A 24656-nucleotide genomic window follows, 5' to 3' on the forward strand; every position below is an offset into this window, starting at 1 on the left:
AGAGCTTACTATTTTTTAATTTTTTAATGTAGGAATTAGCATTTTTGTTTGAAATGTCAGGACATGAAGACATCTTTTGCATAGGGAATGATATGAACCATATGGCTTACTCACAATCAATTGAATTACAAACCATGGCAGTTCCTACACTTTTAAGAGATGCTTATGTGGTCCTTCCATTAAAATTCCACTAATGTGACATTTGTGAAAAGGTTTATGTTTGGACATGCTTTCCCCACCATATGTGAAGCCACAGAGAGCAAAAGCATCAATTCAAAGTGTTTCTATAAATCGACAGCTATCAGTTCTAAAATATTTCTCATCACACATGTCAGAATCTTTCTGGCCTTTCAGGATAGTTTTGTGTGCTTCCATGTTTACAAGCCCCTGCCTGTGAAAGCTGTTCGATTTTACTCATCAGACAGGAAGAGGCATCTTAAAAACCACTGCTAAGCAGAGAAACATTAAGAAAGTTTAGAAAAACTTTCCATATTTAATCTGTTAAACAATGGCACATTTCTTATGAATCAGTGATACTGTAATTGAACTGGAGACATTTTTAGAGCAAGCTTGCTTTGGCTTTTCACCCTCCGATTTGGAATCTGCTCACAGTACTGCCAGCTTAACCAAAAAGGATTAACTCTCATATCCAACTGAGAACACAGATAATTCTCAGTAATTGGTAAAAAATGAAGATGAATGGGGCTGAGAGATAAGGAGCAATTAGCTCATCAGCAGTTACAGCTGTGCACTCAATCCAGATCCATCTCTTGAGTCCCGGCCCCTTTTAAAGAACCTAAGCAGAATAAGCATAGGACACCCCCTACCCCAAAATTTGCGTATACCTGCCCATCATTCCTCTAGTCTTCCACTTTATTTCCTCACTATACAAAGACACCTGTCATAGCATGCTATGTAAATTACCACCTCTCTCAGGACCTGTGTCTAAAGCCAATCTTCTTTTTAAACTTTTTTTTATAACAGAAACCAAATGACTACTGTAGACACTCTTAAATTCCCTGTCAATCGTTTCATTATAGCAGCATCATCTGTTTGAAAATATAAGCAATTCCCTCATCTAATTATAGGAAGGATTTGAGGTTCATTAACATTGCCAAGGCAGAGAATCCGATGTGCAACTGCAGAGCTCTGCTCGGTGGCCTGTGTTCTGAGTTTCCTTTCATTTGCTTTCTCAAGGTCTCCAAGACTTTTTCCTGAAATCATAAAAAGTACTTTTTCCTTCCAAATAGACACATGAATTAGAAGAGAGGAAATGACTTCAGTGTAAACCATTCTATTTCCTTGGGAATGCTTTAAAAAAAAAAGATAAGGGGATGGTCAGCTGGGGAAGATAATTTTATCTCCCTATAAGCCTTTTTTTCATTTGATTTGTTTTTTTTTTTTAGTTGATGGATAGAAATAAGGAGTAAGGAATGCAACTGAAGAACGCAGTTGTTAATCCCAAACTCAAATTGCTTTTACTCGAAACTCCTACATCATTGTAATTATTGCACGTTTAAGAAAATAAAAAAGAATCCTCCATTGCAGGGGTCCGAAATGTGCTCAGGTTTGTGGGTCACTGCATCAGCGGACACTTATATTCCACAGTGTTCAGAAAGAGAAAAGACTGAAATCTCAAGATTACTTCACTTCCTTAAAGAAATAACAGCAGTGGGGGTTACAACTATAGTTTAAACAATAAGAATTTCTTGGGACATCTGTTTTGAGATCACATTTTGAATAGATATGAACTCATTTCCTACCAAGCAAGCAATCTACTATTGTTGATAGCTGTTTACCAGTTCTGTGAGTCAGATATTAGCTTGTGGCAAAGGTCCCTCTTAAAGTCTCCGAGTATTCTTTAAACTGTGTACATAGTGTTTTCCTTAAATAAAATGTTAAGAGAAGTAAAAATGCAGTCTTTTCCTGTCTCTTGGTAAATTATAGTCCACAAAGTCTCAGACTTGAGAATAATATTTAATGTATTTATCTTTAAAGAGTCATTTCCTATGTTGTCATTAGTTAAGAGAGTAAGATATTAGGTTTAGCAAGTATTTAAGTAACACAGAAACTATTAAGAGATGCTCACTATGTCAATATTTATGTAGCATTTCAAAACTAGAAGTAAAATTAAGTTTCCTTTATTTAGATTAAATCAATTGTGATTTAGTATCCTCAACAAATGTGCATGATGGCAAAAAAATGATAAGCAGATAAAAACACAACTATAAATACTTATGGAATTGACCTTGAGTTCACCAGTTTTAAATTCTCCCTCTCTCTTATCCTAGTCCCAATTTCCTAGTAGCATTTTTTAAGCTGGTATGTAGATCAGTCCTTAAAGCAAAAAAAATAGCAATTTATCTGTTGTGGATAGTGTTGCCACTAAAAAGAATCCAGGACATTTTTCCTTCTTATCTGCAATGTAGCTCATATCAGCCAACCTGTCACAAGATAGTACTTGATATAAACAAGAGATTGCAAAGACATCTCAGTAATCAATATCAAGATGGCTACAGTATGGAAACCCCAACCAGTGCATATCATTTGTCTCAGCATCTATTTCTATGGCCAAATGAAGCATTAATTCAAATCATAAATCTATGGTGATTTAAATCTGGGAATGAGCACCTGCCTGCTTTAATGATTTATTTTGTACATTTCAGTAAGCAGGAGATTTGTCCATATGAACTGACAGGTCACCTTCAGATGCCAGGAGCAGACTGTTTATCACCATGCAGACTAGCATCTCATCTTAGCGAGTAAATATTAAACTAAAAGAATCCAATTGATTGTGGATGAGGGAGAATGGCAGCACGGCCATATATTTTACTCAGCGTGCTGATGCCTCACTCAGATCTATCGTGAAGTTCTCAGTTCTTCCTAAAGCGATCACTCTGTTGGAAAGACGTGAGCTCAAGGTTACCAAGTAAAATTGGAATACACAGTACTTATTTGTCAGTGTCAAAGGTTTCTTTAAACACTTTTTTAGCCTAATTTTTATGATTCATATTAAGAACTGGAAAAGGGTCTTCCAGAATAAGAATATCCCCTCACCCCAGCAAACCAATCAAACCAAATCAAGCAAAAATAAAATCTATTTTCTAGGGCAATAAGGATTTATTCACAACCACGAAAAACAAAAAACAAAACAACAAAAAAAAACAAGTGTTCCCACATAAGAAAATCTGAAATGTTTAACAAAACATGTGAGCCAGACAAGTACAAGAGAAAAAAGAACCCTGAAGAGACTTCAAAATTGTCTCTGGATTTGGGCAGAGCTGAGTAGGAACATTACATCATTTAAGGAGCCCCTCTCTGAGGTGTTTGACTATTTCAAAGGGCCTAAGGATAGATTCATGAGAGCACTAAGTTTGTATTCTCAAACACAGGCCCTTGAGATTCTTGGAATTCCTCCTGGAGGTCCTTTGCTTCACTATCACTTTCTGAGCAGCGCCTGCTCACCGAGGTCCTGAAGGATCAGCCCATCCGGCAATGGCCGCCTGCACCTGGAGCCACCCTGCTCTTTGACTGGGTGCCTCCTGAGTGCTGGGACTGTAACAGGATTAATTGTGTGTTCCTAGATGAGCTAAAATCAAGTGTTCAACAAAATCCAAGTGACATAACCGCTTCCTCCAAATTCCTGTAACAAACAATATCCAGCAGAGAGAAGAGGGAAACATGAGGAAGCAGTTAAATGCTGTATAAAGAGGACAGAGGTATTTTCAGGAAAGCAAATTTGGAGAAGTGATGATAATAATAGCAAAAGCAATGCCAAAACGACCAATCTCATTGTTGACCAAAAAGGTGGTAAGGTGGGGTTGTAGTAAATAAAGTGATAAACACTTGACAAATATGATCTCCTCAAATTGTTACAATGTAGATGCTAGCAAGCACTGTTGTCAGAATCAGAAAAGATGAGGGCCATATAAAGCAACTGCTGATTTGGCAACTGCTTTGATCTATTCAAGTTCAGTCCCCACCCTACCATTGCCTTGCACCCTCTCCCTCCTTCCTTCCCTCAAAACTCTCTTTTCCTCATCTCTAGATACAAGAAGAAGGCAGGTGCTGTGCTCAGGTAGGAGAATAAGACATAAGTTCTTAGAGGACAGCAGCATGTGAGAGAACCGAATAAAAATGACAATGATAACATTTCCCCCTCAAGTCAGCCATAGAGATGTAACATATTATCTACAGGCCTTAGGGACTAGCAACAATACTAATACCATAACAATCCCAAAATACTAAGACCCTGTAAAAATTCAAATAAATTTCTGCTCCTGGTTCAAATTGGTGTTGGGGCAATAAATTCAATTTAAAAATAGAATGAAATATGCAAAAAATGATATGAAGTAACAACTACATACTTTCATGAAAGAAAAGTAATTTCCTCCAAGTAAAACACAGAAGAAAATCCAAACTGTTCTTTTAAGCATTATGATAGCTTATGCCTCCAAATAGTTAAGATAAACTGTTATTTGATCAGTAAGCAAGTGTTATTTTATGCCAGTGCTCAACCATAATCCATAGTCTCCTTTGGTTTCTCCAGGGTCAACTTCTGATCTGCTGCCCAGAAATCTGAACAGAAGTAAAATGTTTTATCATATTTGCTTTGCTTTAAATTTTAGTAAGTTGCATACTTTGTTTCTCCCTCCTCCCAACACCAGCTATTAAGAACAGTCTGCATTCAAGTCCTATTCTTCTAAAAATTTAAAAACAAGCTACATTATGTTTTAAAATGATAATGAAAATGTATAGTGGCCAATTGCTTATTTATAAAAATGTCTAATTTTTTGGCCCTGGCCAGGTAGCTCAGTTGGCTAGAGCGTCATTCCCAATATGAAAAGGTTTGGGTTCAATCCCCATTCAGGGCACATACAAGAAAAAAGCAACGAATGCATAAATAACTAAAAGAACAAATTGATACCTCTTTATCTCTCTCAAATAAAAATCAATTAATAAAAAAATAAATTAAACAAAGTGTCTATGGTTGCTCTATTTTACAGGCTAAAATCAAAGACTTCTATTTTAAAAAATATGAATCAGTAGCTCTAAAAAGAGAATTACCATTCATTTTACTTCAATCATTTTTAACTTTAAAAAAAGATTTTATTTATTTATTTTTAGAGAGAGGGGAAGAGAGGGAGAAAGAGAGGGAGAGAAATGTCTGTGTCTGAGAGAACATAGATGAGTTTGTTGCCTCTCGTACACGCCCCCACCAGGGACTGGGCCTCAACCCAGGCGTGTGCCCGGACCAGGAATCGAACTGGGGACCTTTCCCTTTGCAGGATGACATGCAACCAACTGGGCCACATCTGTCAGGACATCGTTTTTAACTTTTTTATTTAAGAAATATTTATTTGTTTTTTTTAAATTATCATGGTAAAATTGACTTCTTGGGCAGAGATGATATAGTTTTATGGATTTTAACTCTTTTTTCATGTAGCCACCACCACACTCAGGACACATCAATATTCCATAACTCCGAAAATGTTCTCTTTACCATTATACTCTCCCCTCATCTCTGGCAACTACTGCCCCGTTCTCTGTCCCCATAGGTTCGCCTTTTCTGAAATGCCATACAGATAAAGTTATATATGCCTTTTTAGGTTGACTTATTCCCCCCAATTTAAAACCTGCCCATGTCGGTTTGGTTTTTCATCTTTCAGAAAACTCCCTTTCTCTTCCTCCCAAACACCTGAGTTGAGCAGGAACACCTTCCAGAGGCTCACACAGTCACTACAAGTTTTTAACTTTTAAAAGTCTAAATTTATCCATGGAAACCATGATCTAAACAATCTTGTGCCTTCTGTCTTCTCACCGGAAGCACCCCAAATGCAAGCGCCGATACTTCCCTTTGTCTCCTTAGTGTGAACACCTTGCCTTCTGACTCTCGTCCCTATCTGTTCATTCTCAGAATCGCCACCACCTTCTTTGTAGCCTAGTCTCCAATCAAACCCACTATCGCCACTCCTTTTCTAGTTCCCCAAGTGTAGTTCTGCTGAAAAGTTCTATTTGCCCTCTTTTTACATTAGAAGATACTCGCTGGCATCACTGGAGCCATTGTATTTTGTGCTTTGTATATATATTTCACAATTACTCCCTACTGGAACATTCTCAACTAGTGTATGGTTCTGTGGAACTGCTGCAAGAATGATCATAACTAAAATCCATGGTATTCCTCCAAATGTCCTTAACTGCATGCCAATGGGCTGAAAGCAGAGAGCTGATTAGCTAAAGAAATAATCTGTTAAAATTATTCATGGAATAGAACGCTCAACTGAACTTCCATGAACTATTGTGTCCTCTGTCAACATGTCGGATATAGTATCTTACACCTATCTTGCAGTGTCCAAATTTATCTTGTTCAATTATATTTTGAACATGGCTTCCACATTTTAAAAGGAAACAACACAATGTCATGGCAAAAAAATATTATGTCTTACCAACACATAAATGCTAAAGATATCGATAAAAAAATTAACCCACAATTGAAGTTGTGTTTGACAAAACAAATTATGCATATGAATTCTGCATAGAAAAAAAACGATTCCTTTAGTTTAAATTGTGACTATAAACATTTTCTACATACCTCAAGAAAAAATATCAAGAGAAATTCAAGTAGTATGTTTAGTATGAGGAAAATGGGTAATGGTTGTATATAGACAGAAATAATTACCATACATACTCTGTTGCTAACACAAATTTCCTATTGAATAAAAAATATATTAAGAATAAAAAGATTAAAAAAAGATAAAGTGTGTGATTTTGTTTGTAAATATTCTTCTGCCTCCTTACCCATAATCTATATTTTAGAATTCTGATGATTAAAACTTATTTGTATTATGAAAGATGTTAACTCCACCCTTACAGAAGTTGCAGACATAAAGTTTGTCCTATAATAAAAAGTAATGATTTTTAACCACTTATTTAGACTGTGTGTTATTAAATGCTAAAATGGTATCTTTGAAATCTACACTGTTTCAAAGCTGAAAGGACGGACTTCTTGAATGGGTAACCAATAGTTTTGCTCTGGAAAAGAAATGTGGTAGCAAAATGATCACAATACGTGTCAGTGATTATAAAACTTACCAACACTGGAATTCATATCCCCATTTTCAGAATCTGCTCCATGTTGGTTATTACTGGCATGATAGTTGCTCATAGCTTCTAACTTGATTTTTTTCACCTTCATTGCTTCGGCAATAGCTGCATTTGTGGCAGCGGCAGCTGCTGCAGCTGCTGCTGTCAGACCTTAAAAGAATAAATTAAAAATGAGATAATTCAAAATCTGATTTTTCACATAATAGTTCATGTACTTTATATAATACACACAGACATATTAACATATCTGATTATTTTATGCAATGTTCTGAAACATATATTCATTCCCAACTAGCTCCTCCCTAAAAAAATCTGATATAAAGAGCATACTCTCTAAAATCACAAGTTAAATATTAGTAGAAACATAATTCAAACATAGAAGGACAGTAGTAGAAATGCAGCCAGAATTACATCTCAAACAAATCTGAACATGTTATTCCCTGCTTAAAATCCCCTACAGCTTCCTAACAAGAAATACCTGAACTGCTTCATTCACAAAGTCTTGCCCCAAGGAGTAAACCTGTCTCATCACCCAAAGTTTCCTCATTTTCATACTACATTCCAGCTACGATCACCATGCCACTGGTACCCATCCACACGCTGCCTCTCGAAGCCTGTGCTTTCACACATGCCATGCCCTCTGTGTGGAATATCCTGGCCCCAGGACTCACCTCCCTGACTTTCCATTCTCCAGAATTCTAGCCCCAGAGTGGGTACATTCAACCACTGTGCTGTGGTGTTTGTCCAGAGCAGTCTGTCTCTGTCCAGCCAGAGAACAGAAAATAGAAGCAGACATGAGATTAGAAATCAAGGCCGAGTCCAGATTATAACCGAGCAGGAAACTAAGGCCATGATTTGCTGATAGGCTATGCATAGACAGCAGAGGGTTTTGAGCAGGGGAATGCTTGTTTTCTTTAAATCTGTGAACTTTTGCCAGTTCAGCTCACTTTATCCTGGCATCCTTTATCTGCAGAATAACATACCTTGAAATATATGAATGATCTCTCCTCACTGTAAAACTCCAGTAGTCTACGAGAGAGTATATACCACCACCATCGCCCACTATGTCTTTTGCTATGGCTGCTTCATAGATTCTGACTGCAGTTCTTCTGCCTGGTTTAAATTTATCTGTGTGATTTATTTCCACTTCCAGCTGGTGGATTAGAGACTAACAACTCTCTCTTCCTTTTCCTCCCCACTAATCATCAATTCTAGTTACTACAGCAAATAAGTTATAGCCTTAGGAATTATAAGTCTTTTTTCCCAAGAAATCTGTTTTTTTTTAAATGAGAAGAGTTCATCTTTCCTTCAAATAAGACCAAACAGGCATTGACTAGCTTCACCCCAACACAAAACAGTCAGATGAGATCTTTGCATGAAAACCTGGTAACCACCCCATACAAAAGGCACTGATCTACATTCAAAGAATTCATCCGGGTCTGGGCTGAACATTTATTGCCTTTTAAGTCCCAACTTGAAATGATTCTCTCATCTTCCTCTGATTGAATTTTCTCCCCAGTTACTCATTTCCTTCAAAGATGTTTCAGAACATTTTCTTTTCTCTGAAACGTCTTTTAGTGCTTCCCAGAAAAATCTCTCTTACTCAACTTTGCCTTGTCAGAAATGCATACATTCTACTTGTCCCTTCTCTTCATTGACTGGTGTTATTCCATCTCCGAGTTATGACACTTCTCGGGCCTTTATCTTTGATTTATGCTGCAGGTAAATATTGTTCTATGGCATTTGAATAAAAAAGGCAAACCTTCAACTTGAGATATGATTGCTATTATTGTATATATCTGAATCTAATTCAGTGGCATGAAACATAACTATGCATGATATGGCCTTGGAGAAGCCATAAAATCTTCTTGAGTATGGGTTCTTCATCTGTGAAGCTATTCTATTCACAGAGGGATAATATAAGAATTAAATAAGAAAAACTGGGTGAAGAATGCCACATCAAGTTTAGCAAAAACTAGACATGCCTTGCAGTCTAGTTCCTTAATAGATAAGTCTACTCCTAACTATGGACATCATGGGCTGGCCACAGTTCCCTCCTCTGGAAAAATGATACTTTATTTAGCTCTTGTATTAACTGTTGGCTTTTATAGATACTTTAAAAATAATATTAGTATTTATCTGATCTTATTTATGGTGCTTTTCTATATTCCCCTTGACGGTTTTCCCACTTTTACATTTCTAATAAAATTCCAAATGATATAGCAGTTAATGTGTGTGTATGTGTGTGTGTGTGTGTGTATGTGTGTGTGTGTGTGTGTGTGACCCACACATTTAATTCTGTGGTAGCTTTCAAATTCACTCAATGTTCCCCCTTTGCACTGGTTTCCCTTAGTGAAAGATGCCACCTTCTCATCCCTGGAATCCTGCAACAACCTTTGCACGGCTTCCACTTTCCCCACCTCCAATCTTGTATTATTCATGAGGCTATCCATGTAACCTTATAAAACTAAAAATCACGACATGCAATGGCCACTCTTAGGAGCTAGCTGGACGCTTTGCAAGGCAGTCAGACTGCTTTGCGCTCAGTTCTTGCCTGTGTGACATCATCTGTTCCCCCAGGTCTCCCTCCATCTCTCAGCTCCAGGCACATAGTCCTGCTTTCATTTCCTCTAATGGACTCCATGCCTTTTTTCAGACCAGACTGCATGTTACTCCCACTTCCTAGAGAAGCTCTCTGGCCCTCTGCCCCAGACACACCCATGTAACCATCATGTGACAGCTTAAATATTATGGTCTAGAACTGGTTGGCTAAGGTTGCTGACTTTTTAATCTACCTGGGAAAGTCATCGACATTTTAAGAACCAGCCCAAAACTCCCTTATTTGAAAGAGCTGACCTTCCCCAACCCGAGCCCAAAGAGCAGATCTAGTGCGTTCTCAGTCCTGCTGTGTGAGAGTGTGCCATCCCCTGTGAGCCTGAATCACCGTGGGGCTTTCAAAACATGCAAATAGCTGAGTTCTGCTCTCTGAGATGCTGGTTGGGAACCCAGCATTTGTGTATTTTGCATTGATTTGAGTGCTCCCCATGTCATTTTAATGTGCAGTCTAGGGAGAGAAACTCAGTCCCCTGCATTCTTCTCCCCCACTCCTTTTTTAAAAGAGACAGTCCAGGGCAGGAGGTAGATTTAGGGCTAGCTCCTTCAACTAGGTTATAACACCAAAAGGACAGAAATACATCACCTCAAAGCCAGGAAGGAATTGTCACTGAATGAAAAAAAAAAATGCTTCTCAAACTAGATTACTTGGAAAGCCAAAGGAAAAACATGGTCATTATTTTGACAACATCCATGTAAGTAATTTAAAACTTCATGTTTATAGTTCCATCAGTGTGGATATAGTCGAAGTACCAAATCTCATTAATACAAAGCATAACTCCCCAAAGCTCCATCATCCTAGGGATGGAGAGGGTCAGAAAAGGCTCCCAGCCCCTCCCCTGCATTTACTGCACTTCCTGCTGGCCTTGTAGTGGCCCTTTTAAATCTCCGACCGAATTCTCAAATCCCCCAACTCGCTGTCTCTTGTAAAAAAAAAAATTAGCTGAGAATCTATAACTTGTTTTAGAAAGAAGTCTCACTGTATGTTTTATTCTCTAAAAAATGTTGCCTTTTGGGGGTGTAATAAATTCACAAAATAACTATTTTTTTATCTATCCCTCATCGAGAATTTGTACTATGACAACACTTTCTGCATAATCAGGAATTGTCTACTTATGTGGACACTGGACACCTATGACATTTACCACACCCTTCTATCTCCCGCCTAACCCTTTCCTCAAGTCCCTTTTCTCCCCTGGCCTCAGATTCCTAAGAGGATTTTGTTCCTCCTCCTTCAGTACCCCGCCCTCCTGCTACTGCTGCATTCCCCTGGCTTTCAGCTCTTCCCAATCAAAACAACCCCTTCATCCTTCTGAACTAGGTAATTCTGTGTTTCTCAAAGGGATAATCTGCAACAAATCTAGCTGTGGTGTGTGGTAAAATTAGAGATTATCTTCCCCAGGATCACTGCCACAGTTTCTTATATCTGGGATGGATTGAGGAATCTGTGTTGGTTTTTTTTTTCTTTTTTAAATTTTATTTAGTTATTTTTCAAGTACAGTTTTTGGTCTCTTTCTCCCATCCCAGCCCCCCCCCCCCCGCCCCATGCTCCCCACCTCCCTCCCATTTCCACCGCCTTAGTTCTCATCCCTGTGTCCTTCCTATTTGTTCCTCCAAATTCCTCTCCTTTTTTCCCCTTACATTCCCTTCCCTCTCCCCTCTGGTCACTGTTCCCTTCAACATGGATGAAACTGGAATCTGTGTTTTTACCCTTCAGCGGTTTGATTATGATGCTCAAAGCCCTTATGATACTTGGAGACAGTAATTTACACCAGAGTGCATCTGCACTGTACCACACAAACTTTTATTTAAAAATAAAACTAAAATAATTTTTAATACATTTTGTTAACTAAGCAGGTCATCATGGCAGTGGTTCTCAATAGTGACTATGAATAAAAGTCAACAAGGAAACACTAAACTATATACAATGAGGCTGGCCCAGTGAGTCAGAGTTTGAGACAGCCTGCTCCCGTGTGCTGCGCTTTGTAAGAATGAGTCCTGTGGCTTCAGCCTAGGGCAGCAGAAGCAAAGAGGAAGCCGGGCCAGGCAGCCCTTCTCTGTGTCGCTGACCCAGCAGCCAGGGAGGTATTTACCTCCAGCAGCCACTGACACCCATAAAGCTGTTGGCTATATACTGTAATTACTTAAACAGCTTCTGATTTAAGTAATAATTGCTTCTGATTCTTTAATTCATAAGTTTTCACTGGACTTCTTTCTTTCTTCTGGGGCAGGGCAGATAAAGGAACAAATAAATGAATGAGTAAAAAAAAACAAACATCTTAAGGTATCCTGGCCAGGTAGCTCATTTGGTTGCAGAGTCACCCCACAGACCAAAAGGTTGCAGGTTCAATCCCTGGTCAGGGCACATACCTAAACTGTGAGTTCAATCCCTGGCTGGGGTGCATATGGGAGACAGGCAATCAGTTAATCTCTCTCTCTCTCTCTCTCTCTCTCTCTCAAGTCAATAAGCATATCCTCGGGTGAGGATTAAAAAACCAACTCTTCCACTAACAATAATTAACCCATTTATTTTACCTGAGCAATCTCACTTTTTCGTACTCTCAAAGAACATTACAGTGTCTCATACACTAAGACAAAAACATGTACATAACTGAGAAGTATAATTTTATTTTACTTTAAAAGATCTAAATCCTGCTTTATCATCAATAATGGATTGAGAAATATTTTGTTTTAAAAATACACTTTCTTCCCTAGCTGGTGTAGCTCAGTGGACTGAGCACGGGCCTGAGAACCAAAGGATCATGGTTCGATTCCCAGTAAGGGCACACGCCTGGGTTGCAGGCCAGTTCCCAGCAGGGGACGCTAGAGAGGCATCCATACATTGATATTTCTTTCCCTCTCTCCTTCTCTTCCCCTCTAAACATAAATAAATAAAATCTTAAAAAAAGAAAATAAAAAACATAAAAAATTGTTTCATTAAAAAAATACACTTTCCTTCAGGAAAAGGTAATGAGGTCTGCATTGTTCTCTCCTAGGCCACCGAATGGCCCTGAGCAAGGGAACTGTGTAGTAAACTCAGGATAGAGCCCAAATGTGTATCATGAAAAAAATACTTTGTTTTCATTTTTTCTTTCCTGTTTGTTCTCAAAAACCTCTATCTTTCACAATGTAAAGAAATAGCTTTTTAAGCAAATTTAGAATCACCGCTTGTCATTAGTGACCATATTATGATATAAATTCATTGCTGTTGCCTCTGTTCTGCTCTGTTTTTTTCAGGGAGAGTTCTATCTATATTTTAAAAACTGGCTATTATTAGAAATTATTTTTATCTTGGCTAATACAATTCCTGTACTTTCACTTTTACTTTTTGATTGCCCACTAATTTTTTTTAAGTTCCTGTTGAATAAGTGACTGAATGGGAATTCTTAGTTATCTAAATTCTCTGTCATATAAGGAGTAAATATGGTGGGTGAAAAACAAAGCATCCCAAAAAGTCATGCAAACTTTGGAAAACATGCATCCAGTTTCTCTGGACCACTGCAGCAAGTTAATAATTCCTAAGGCTTCAAAATCTTCATCTCTAAAATCAGAGGTATCAATTCTGAGCTCAGGAATGTGGAGAATAAAGGGGAAGTAATATTTGCTACAGTGTGAGTACATACTAAGCCTTCTGCACATGGTAGTGAATATTGCCAAGTAACCCATAAATAAATCCATAGCCTCCTTATGTTTAGTTTTGCTTTTGTTCCTCGCATTTAGCTCCTCGCAAAAATGCAAATATGACAAAAGCTACTTAATAGCACAGAGTCAGAATTTAGTTATTTGACAGATGGAGATCTAAAAACCATGTTTCTATCACATCATTTGATTTAGTAGTCTACATCGATCAAATTTATCATCAACTCACTAAATCTCCACTCTGTATTATATTGATACAAAGCCTTCACTACTTCACATTCAATATCTTTAAAACCAATCCATGAGTTTATCACTTAGAGGGAAAGCAGGCACTGTTACCAGTTAAGAGCCTCATTTTACTTTGCAAAGATAGCATTTTTCTTCTGCTTTCAACTTTTATCAAAACAGCCTTTAAATCCTTCAAATGCCATTATACAATCCTGATCACTCTCAGCAACAAAAGGAAAAGTATCCCCATTCTATTTACTTCGAATAAGTTAGTACCCATAGTTATAGAGTCGATTACAACTGTAGATTATAAATATCAATAAAAAAGACATATTGCTGTCAAATTCTTTCTCTGATCTGTTTGTTTGCTCATTAACTTGAAAGGTCCAATCTTTGATCTCTGGTTTCAAAGACATCGAGATGACTTCCAAATGTTTGATATGTTGTCTACTTTTACATCACATTCCATATAAAATGCATTTCCCAAAACCTAATGGTTAAATAAAGTGAGTTATATGCAAGAGATAGTCTGCATTAAAAGCTTCCATATGATAGACTTTTTATTAGTCTATGCCACTTTACCCAAATTGAGAAGAAACAGTTTTAAACATGCAGTAGATTATAGCCAAGGGTAGTGATTATTAATATGCTAGAATTGATAAGTTATTTATGTCTGGCATTCTTCCTACTGATTATTTAGAAAGACAGGCAGCTTATAAATATCTCATCACTCCACCATCACAGAAATTTCATCGACAGTGCTCAGGCACAGCTATTAGCAATATGAATCTAACCATTACAAGGAGGAGGAAAATCGAACATGTGGCATTAATACGCAGCCCTGGTTCCCAACCATCTGATAGGCAGATGGTGTGAAGCGGATTCTCCAGCTGAAATGAAGGGGCACATCATTTAGAACCTCGTTTGCATTCTAACTGATATCAGTGCCATATTGATATACATGATACATCATGGCAGTATTTGAACAATCTAGTTTGTTTCAGTCATAAATGTTTACAGCCTTGTCTTTTTAATCTTATAAGCTTGTTCAGAAGAGTGTATTTTTAATTTATGAAACTTATTGTTTACTTCTGTTGAACTAAGAGATGAGAGGAAAGCAGGAATATTAAATTACTTCCACCCAAAGCAATATAACCAAGACAGATGAATAAAGTGGATTTCTATTTTCAATAAAGGCTGTTATAAAGGAATTTTAAAATTAACCCAGGCATTTTGTGCCCTAAATACATTTATTCATTTAAACCTTCTAGCATTTTCTCCAAAGTTGCGTACGGAGAAACTTAACATCTTACATATACACATAGTCATTCATTTAAAATTCTCACTGTGCGCAACTAATCTTGTCTAACAATTCAATTCAGAAAATAAAACATCAGAAAGCATAGCTCAGTTCAGCAATCATTGCTGTGACGTCACCTTTCTGTCCCTGAAGTTCTGATAGACTCTGCAATACTCTGTTGAAGATGCACTGTAAGCTGCATTGCAACTCCACTGAAATCACTGCAAGTCTTAGAACTCTTGGTTCCATAAAACAAGTTAAAAATACCAATACCTTTCTTTAACTCTGCTTTCTTCCTATCCTTATTGAAATAACCACCGTCTAAAAAACTGACACCGATTTTCACAGTTATTTTATTTCTTGATACTTTCTAAATAAATGAACATTGGGATTGAAACATGTCTGTCCTCACTCTTGGATGATTAAATAAGAGAGTATTAAGCAACCAGAATAAGTAGCTTAATTGTGAATCAGGGTAGACTGAAGATTTTTTTTTAAAGATTTTATTTATTTATATTTAGAGGGGAAGGGAAGGAGAGAGAGGGAGAGAAACATCAATGTATGGTTGCCTTTCGTGCATCCCCTGCTGGGAACTGGCCTGCAGGGAACCCGGCTTGCAACCCAGGTATGTGCCCTAACTGGGAATCGAACCGCGATTGTCTGGCCCGCAGGCCCGCGCTCAATCCACTGAGCTACAACAGCCAGGGCTAGACTGAAGATTTTGAGTGTGATTTTTGTCTCCTATGTCCATTAAACTGACTTTTGTTTCCCTTTGAAACACATTTACATTCTGGAGAGAAAAGGAAAATTGATCTTTAAGGCCATTAGTGGAGATATTCCTGATCCTAATTTTCAGTTTTTAAATTGATTAAATTAGTTTTGAAGGTTTGGATTAACAAATCAACCCCACAAATTTGGAAAAAAACCCATACAGTAGAGTTTACTATAATTTGATAATGACTAATAAATCAAATTGACAGCAAGTGCAGTGTTCTCATTCTGAAGAGTTTAGAACTGTGGTCTCCGGGACTGAAGGCAGTACCAGGAGTGCTGGAGTCAGGAGCAGGGAGCACAGTGAGGACGTCATCTGCCTGCTGGTAAACCGCTGAGGAATTTCCATGAGAGCTTTTGAAACACTCAACTTCTGACCACTAACTCATAGAATCAGGATGAAATATAATCAGTTGGAAATTTCAAATTACTAAGGTTGAAACAAGAAAATAGGTAATTTATGAAAAGTTGAATTGGCACAAAAAGGCCTTAAACAAATAACTTTCATTTTTACTCCATTTGTTAACACTACCGCCTTTAGAAAAATATTTCTAAACAGCCAGTTGGTATCTAGACTTATAAAACATGGAAATAAGCAATACTGACTTTTATAGAATGCAACCCTTTTATTTTACTAATGATGAAATTTAGGGGCAGTGAGGTTAATCATTTCTAAAAAGTCACACTGTTAAATAATGATAGAATGATCCCAATTCCCTTAACTCCCCGTTCAGCATTGACCACACCAACACTGTCAATAAATGTAAAAGGAAAAGTACAGAACACAGAAAACTGTAGAATCATTGAAAAAATTAATCCCCTTTGCTCAAGTAGCTATGAATTGCACAGGAAGTCAAGGTTATAGACATTCAGTTGATATCACAAATATAAGTTGACTCCACTTAGGAATCTGACCTAAATGTTCATGTGTGATTCAGTTTTACAGAATTTAGAATATATTTGCCACAGAAATAATGTTCATTTTAGATTAATTGTACACAAAACTCTTAACTTGGACTACTGGTGAAACATGGTATTTATCATATTAACCTGAACCTAAAGTATTTTACATATAGCACAATAAGAAAAAGGAAAAGAGCAAACAAATGATTTTCCTCCATACATCTTGAATATGGAAAATTAAAACAAAGTGAAATAGATAAACTTGGACTCTCATTTTCTTTAAAGCACCTTTCACATTATTGCTCATTATCCCATTTTTCAATAACCTGGGAATTCAATGTCCCCATGTTTGTCTAAGGCCCAGTGCTTCTAAGTATCTACATGACTCATCACTCCAAATTATCAGCGTGTTGACTCCGGGCAGGTGGCTCTCACTAGTCTGAGAGCAGCTGACAGTTTGTGATATTGTCAAAGAATGTTTTTGTAAAAAGAATACTTGTCAATATATTGATGACAGTTCAGGCAGTATAATAAATGAAAAGACAGAATGGTGTGGTCATTTCCTTTCCTGCAAAAGAGTCACCTCATTGGCATTATAGCCTAAGAATAATCTCCCCCAAATATTCTCTTAATTTCCTGAGCAGCTTTAAATTCTTTCCTAAATCCCTTAATAAGTCAATAAGAGTCACTTTTATTTTCTTTTCTCAGAATCCAGCTAGTGTGTGGAACACTGTGGTTATTGGTAAAGAGGAAGTTAGAAAAAAAGTGGTACACAGGTAACCCTTTCTCCATGTGAGTCTTACTTAAGGAGACTTACTCATGAGATAGAAACAGAGAAGATGTGGCCACAAAAGGTTTTAGAGAAACCAGCATTAGCTTTCTTTTTTTTAAGGAAAAGACAAACACATGGCCACACTTTTTAGTAGAGGTCAAGGTCTGCTTTGGGAACAGTACACAGCCACATTGACTGATCTACAACAGGAATGGGGGGGCTAGTTGAGGCAGTATGTTCCTCACTCCTTTGTCAGTAGGCTTTTGCATTTATATCAATATCATATTGAATCTCACAATCAATCTAAAAAGTAGGTATTCTCACAGTTGATTACAAGGAAAATGTAAATGGCGATAGGCCAATCAGTGCTTGGAAAAGTAGGTTTGGGTTTACAGTTTTAATGTTGGGCTACAGAGAACAACCCTGATTAATTTAGAAAACCAAACATTGCCATACAATAAAGAAGATACAAAGGAAATACGGTGATAGTCCACAGCGCCCAAGGGCTGTCCTCTCCTACAGTGTGGGAGCTGAACAAATGAAGACTTGACTTGCTTGCACCTTTTCCATCCTAGTCCATTTTCTGAGTGTAACCGAGACAAATTACTTAAATTATCTGATTTTGGGGCAACCCCATACTTTATTGTTTAAGAAATAAATACTATGTTTAAAACTATTTCCCTTCTGAGTTTTGATGAGTATATTTAGCCTACTTCACTGAGGAACAGAGGAGAGGGACAACTAGGAAGAATAACTATAGTTGGTATCACATATTTCATTTGTCTTTTTGGCTACAAAGTCATTCCAACAGAAAGAAACATGTAATTCCTAACCGGGCAAAAAAGTTGAGTCTTTCGTGTACTTTGATAGACTCTTTTACTATTTATTTCAAAACAACAGTAAATCATAGCAAATCTTCAGTTGTCCTTATAATTCTTCATTTTAGGAGCAAAATCTGTAGCTCTGTGATCCGAAGTCTTTTCTTGACCTAATTTATGGTGTACCATGAGATTCTATTAAAAGAAACTAAATCACTGCAGTAGATTTATTCGCCTTAAATAATTTAAGCTAATTGAAAAAGACCAAACTAAAACTAAAACACTTCTCCCAAGCATCCAACTTCTGCATGTCAATGAGTAATTTAAACAACCAGCTAATGACAACAGCCCTGTGAGAAACATGGACCTGTGCTGTGCACACACTTCTCTGCCTCCACTGAGCTGAAGATAGAAATAAACACCAGTTCTGAGTCCGAAAGTATGTACATCGTTTCTGTAGTAATTAGGCACTTCCAGTAAAGTAGTTTTGCTGACAGATTTAAGATTTCTCTCAATTTTCCAAAACAAGTTTGAAAAGAACACCTAGAAAAAAAGGAGGTATCTGGAAAATTATATCCCATCTCTCTTTTGGCAAAGAGTTGTGGCACTTGAAATGTATAACATGACTGAATCAAAACAAGCTTGAAAACATCGTGATTAGTCAGTCACAAGGTGACCATGCTATAAAAACTGGAAACTGCCCTCCTGTGATTTGGTTTTAAAATTTAGCATCTGGCTTAATGTTGTTATTTTATAAATACATACATATATTTTTTACTTCTTTTCTTGTTAAAATTATTAAATATCAGTTTGCTGTAAGCCATGTTTGTAGTGGTGCATAATGTCTTCACAAATTGTAATATTCTAATTGTCCCATCTTATGGAACTCCACTCGTAAAGTCAATGGTCACTTTTTCTCACACAATCCTTTCATTGTACAATTCAGCCTCTGTAATTCCTGGAATGTATAGCATAACCACTAGTCTGATAATGTAGCAGAGAGTTACAAAAGCGCTTCACAAAATTTTTATGGTACATCATTCTTAAGAGAATTAGAAAATTCAAACATAACTTGATCCTGGAAGCAAAGCCTTTTGAAATATTGCTCAAGTGCACACTGAATAAAGACAACACACGTAGGCAGACTTTCCCCCGTTTAAACAGCATTCATCTTTTCAAAAGCAATAGATTCTCAGTCCACACGGAGTCTATTGCATTATTCATTTCATGTGCAACCTCATGCTGGACCATAAATTGTTACTTTATCTAATCAAAGGAGACTTAACTCTACAGAAGGTCAAAGGTTTAATTTTGTGAAGTATTATCTTACGCTATGAGTTTAACTGAAAAATAGAAGAAGAAAAACAGCCAAGAAACTGGTAATAAATGAACCTTTATTGCCTCAGGCTTTGGCCTAGTTAATAAACTTTCATTGAAGGTTTCTTTCAACTGTTATGGACAATGAGAGGGGAAAAAAATCTTAAATTACAGCCATGTGTGACTTTTAAGGCAGTCATTCTTTTTTATCTCAACCTCCCTAGCTCAGGGGGGAAAAAAGAAAAAGACAAAGAGAGATTGTCTTCGATCTCTTAACCAAAAATGTATGTTTCTAAACAGATGAAAAAGTGCAGATAAACTTTTCTAATAGCAGAGGTCAGCTTTGAACGATATTAAAAAAAAGGCATTCTTTAGGTGTTGAATCTTGGAGAAGAATTTCTCTGGCTAAAGGTAAAACTACTGAAGGAGGAGGAGGAGGAGGAGGAGAAGGAGGAGGAGGAGGAGAGAGACAGGTCTTCTCCAGGATGCTTTAAATCGTGCCTCCTGCTTAGAACAAAACAGAATGCTTTATAATCTCACCGTTACTGCACAAACTCCACCGTAGTTTTAATATTTGTTAGATGTACTGCAAGTAAGCACATTATGTACTATCTGTCCCATTTCAGTATAAAAAATCCTTTTATTTTCAGAAAAAAGTAACTAGTGGCAAAACAATTCACTTATTGGTTATGTAGTTAACATTTTTAAGGGGAACAAATCTGTCCTTTTAGCTGACACTCTCAAACAGCAATGAATGGCCTGTGGGTAATTTTGCTTTTCGGCATTTTTCTAAAGGAGAAAATGAATTGGGTTGTTCTGAACTGATATACCACTTGCTCAGGAGTCAGTGCGTTAAGTATACAAGTCATTAAGGCCTGAACTCCGACACCTTCACCTCGGCACCCAGCACAAACCGAAATGATTTACCCGGCATCACCGACAGAGTTCGGGTAAGCTGTGAGCAGGGGAAGAAGCCGTATTCTGCATCCGCATGTAGATACTCTCACACAGAGAAGGAGAAGGGCTAGACTTCGTGCTCCGAAATGCCTGCCCCACCCGACCCTCGCCAGATTCCACCCACAAGCACAATGTCCTCAGCAGGGTACCCAACCCTCTGCTCACCTGACAGCATTTGGACAGAACGGGGCTCAACTTCATTCCTGGAGCATGTCCTCAGGACACTAGCCCGGCCACCTTTGACTGCAAGCATGAGAGGTGCTTACACCCACAGCACCAGGTGAAAGCAAGACTTACTAAGAAATATACTCCACACAGCTGGGAGGCAATGAGTTCTACTGGGGTCAAGGAGGAAGGGTGTTTATACCAGCAACTACGCTTCTTTTCTGTATTTGCCAGGAGTAAATACAGAGAACATGAGAGAGATGTAGGAGAACATGAAAAATATAGAGATTAAAGACATTTAGTCACAAATGCTGAATTTTAACATCTGTCCAGGCCAATGCATAGAATAATGAGGGCTAAAAAACGTGTTTTCTAAAAGCATGGTTAAACTTGGATATCAGAATCTGGAGCAAATTGAGACAATTAGTTTTCATAAATTGGTAGAGGATTTTAGACTCCATGAGTAGGTTTGATTTCATGCAAGAAACCATGAAATGTCATTCAAAGATTACAGGGAAAAACACTGTTGAAAGAATAATTGACAAATGTAATTTTTTGCCCCATTTTATTTTCTACCTAACTTTTTTACATGCATGCATATAACTGGGGAGCAAAAGAATGACAAGATGAAGAAAAATGGTGAAATATCAACCACTTTCTAGAAAAGAAGCATTATATTTGAATGTGTGTAGTGAATGACTAGTACGGTACATCTTTGGATAAATAATTTAGTAATCACAGCCAAATTTTGGTTCTTCCATTTACTGTTTCTGAGAAAGACTGAGGTACCTTTAGAAAGTGACCCCAAGGTCAGAGAAGCCTGGGAGAGTAACAAAAACAAGTATCTCAAATTTAATTCTTTATTCCATTAATCAAGGTTTTACGGCTTCGGGAAAGTTGTTACAGTACACAGAGAGGAAAAGAAAGATCAAGGGAATTCAGAGGATTTATTAAAAGTGCAGATGGGTAGCTCTGACTAGTGTGTTAGCTAGATAGACACAATTAATTAATTGTAACATTGTAAGGCTCTAAAATGCTGAAAGAACAGTGCTCATTCCTGCAATGCAGTAATGTAGCAAAATACTTATAATCTTTCAACCACCAGGAGCTTTTGTTGGTTTTTTAACCTAATCCACAGCTTGACATAGATCCCAGGGTAATGGAACACAGTTCTTTGATTGAAATAATAACTAAACACTGCTATGCTAGGCTGGTGGCCTGATGGAAGTCTGTCTCTGAAACTCGAGAAATTCAAGTTTGGAAACAAACTCAGACACTGAGCTCTGGCTTGTAAGTCCTTCAAGAAAATCCTCTGGGTCTGGAATATGCCCTTTCCAGTTTAACGTGGCCAAAAATAGACATGAAACGTCTACAGCAGCCTTTCTTCCAAGTAATGAGACAGTCAGAGCAAATCATTTTCTTCGGTCGCTATAATTTTGCTAATCAATCAACAGTGCATTGTGGATTATCACAGAGAGTTGAACACAGGTCCTAAGGAAAGCTAAGCATTTCAGAAGTGACCCATGGGTTTTTCCATGTTAGTATGGAAATCTGAGCATAACCTAAAACTTTAATTATTGTTGTCACAAGGAAAGTTTGATTCATATGTTCTGTCAATTGTAGTCTGCAGAAAATTTCAGTGTTCAGAAGCACACCAAAAATACCTGAAAATAAATTAATGTATATACCATTTACTGAAAAAAATACATTATTCTGTTTTATGCAACATACGTGGATTTGCAATAATGATAAAAATGCTACAGAGGAACACTTTAGTAACAGGAGAATAATTTAGGGCTACATTTATAGGAATAAATAAACTCTGATTAAATTCTGAAAGAAACCGCAATAAAATCTCTATTGCGTATCTTGATAAATTTAGAAAAAGAAACTACCCCATCACTATTTACCAATATCCAGGCATATTGTAGAAACTGCTAAGCATAAAGGGATGAAAAGCAAATGGAAAAGTCATGAGATCTTTACATGAACTTGAGGCTACTGCCAAATGATGACTTTATGTTTGGATGCAATGCTTATAACACTAACAAAAATATTTTTACTCGGTGTCTGTTATGTGACACCAACAAATCACTGTATAAACATGTTACGAAAAATGATACTTGGATGACAACTGGAACAGTGTGTACACTGTCACATATGTGAAGTGTTGACATGGTTTATCATTACATTGTAAAGCATCAGCTATGAAGCTGGCTGGGAAGCAGAGAGCAAGTAAAAAAAATCAAGTTAAATGATAAGTATATCACTAAACCTGGTGGTCCTTCTAAATAGCATTCCAGGAACAGGACTCGAGTTGGTTCAATCAGGTCAGCGAGGTCTGGAACCCAAATTCTTTCTGTATTTTCTTGCTGTTATCCCTGATATGCTGGGAAATATCTTCGTGTTAGCATGTGTGCTACAGTAATTCTAGGCATTCAAGCAAGGCAGTGAGGAGCAATTTGTTTTACACACGTCTGTCCTTTTGTCTCCCAAAGAAATCTTTTCCAGGGTACATCCTGAAGATTCACTTCTCAGAACTCACTAGCCATAACGGTATCACCCAGTCATGCCCAACCAACCAGAGGCAAAGAGAATGGGTCTGTCATGATGCATCTGGAACGGAACGTGGGAGTGAGTCTTCCTGAGCACTTGGTTGGAGGAAAAGTGTGAATTCCTCAATAAAATCAGGAGTTTGTTATAGAGGGAGTGATAAGTGGTTATTGGATAGCAGCTAACATGGCCTATAATAAAAGTTTATTGGGAAATGTTGAAGAAACTCGTCTACAGCCTCAAATAGAAGCCAAACTGTATTACTATTCCAAATCTGCCATCATTTAAAATCTTTCCCATGCTGGCTCCACAGTTAACATGTACCTAGATTCAGAAGATAACATCATTGCTTTTCTCAAGGAACATTTTAATTCTCATAATGAAGTCCTGGTACAAAAAAGTCCCATAAAATTATTATAATAGTGACCTTGAATTTTATATTTAGAGGTACCTAGAACAAAAACATGAAATAGCACTCAATTGCTTTTAGTTTCCTTTTCTAACTTTAGCAGATTAGAGCAGAAATAACTCAGATGGCCTGCCTATTGAATATACGCTACGAGACCCTTACTTCGATAGCCAGAAAAATCAATATGTACCAAACAACTAATACCAAAGACCTGGTCACTTTTGAGCTACAATAAATAGACATTTGAACATTTTGGGGGACCATGATGGGGCTAAACCTGGTGGTGACATCACGCAATGCCTTGACACAATATGTGCCTCATGCTATTCCTCCTTAAGGATGCAAAACAGCGTAGATAAACGTGAAGCAGAACTGCAGAGATCAACAGAGGGAAGAGAAATGAAGGACCGAGGCAACAGACAGGCAGCGGCAGTTTGAGAGCACACCTGTTACAGCCATGCAAGTGCTGTCTGGTCCCTTCCTCACTTCCATCTTGGTTATTGTCAACAGTAAAACAGAACATTTAATAAAGTCTAAAAATTAAGAGCAAGAGCATAAATACCTCATAGGACAAAGAATATAGGCTCTGTAGTCTAAGACTTAAGTTTCAATCCTCTCTCTGTTACTAGGTAGATGGCCTCTGTTTGCAAGATCTAATTTCTGTCAGCTTCAGCTAACGTTTCTCCAGCTGTTACAAAGAGAATCCTGCTATTTGAGTCTCACAGAATGGATGAGAACATCAAATGACATAGGATGTGTGGAAATATGTCTGTGTTCCATAAAAAAGACTTTTCTATCTCCCTCTGTGTTGCTGTCATTCCATGGTAGCAAATACTTGCCTGCATTTTTTTGACATAACTATTCCCACTGCTGATAGAGCTAGTACTAGTAGTTCAGCATAAGTGTCAGAGCCAGGGCTATGACATCACTCCCAGACATGTGTTCCTACAAGTGTATATCCTGGGATCAATAAGGGAACTTGGTAGGAAACATACTCCTCATAAAGAATTTTGTTTTATACACTAATCCAAAAGAACCTATTAACCCCAATGTTCATAGCAGAACAATTTACAATAGCCAAGTGCTGGAAGCAACCTAGGTGCCCAT

At 37.5% G+C, this 24656-nt stretch overlaps 1 protein-coding gene across 1 annotated transcript in view; it reads right to left on the reverse strand.

Moving 5' to 3' along the window:
- The window catches only part of DACH1 (dachshund family transcription factor 1), a 399456-nt gene that overhangs the window by 172896 nt on the left and 201904 nt on the right, over positions 1–24656 (reverse strand). Inside the window, exon 3 of the mRNA XM_037153245.2 lies at positions 7093–7254. Coding sequence (XP_037009140.2) covers positions 7093–7254 — 162 coding nt within the window. The remainder of the gene's footprint in view (positions 1–7092; positions 7255–24656) is intronic.

This window comes from Artibeus jamaicensis, unplaced genomic scaffold, assembly GCF_021234435.1.
Source record: "Artibeus jamaicensis isolate MK-2021 breed Jamaican fruit bat unplaced genomic scaffold, CSHL_Jam_final contig_415, whole genome shotgun sequence".
NCBI classification, from domain to species: Eukaryota; Metazoa; Chordata; class Mammalia; order Chiroptera; family Phyllostomidae; genus Artibeus; species Artibeus jamaicensis.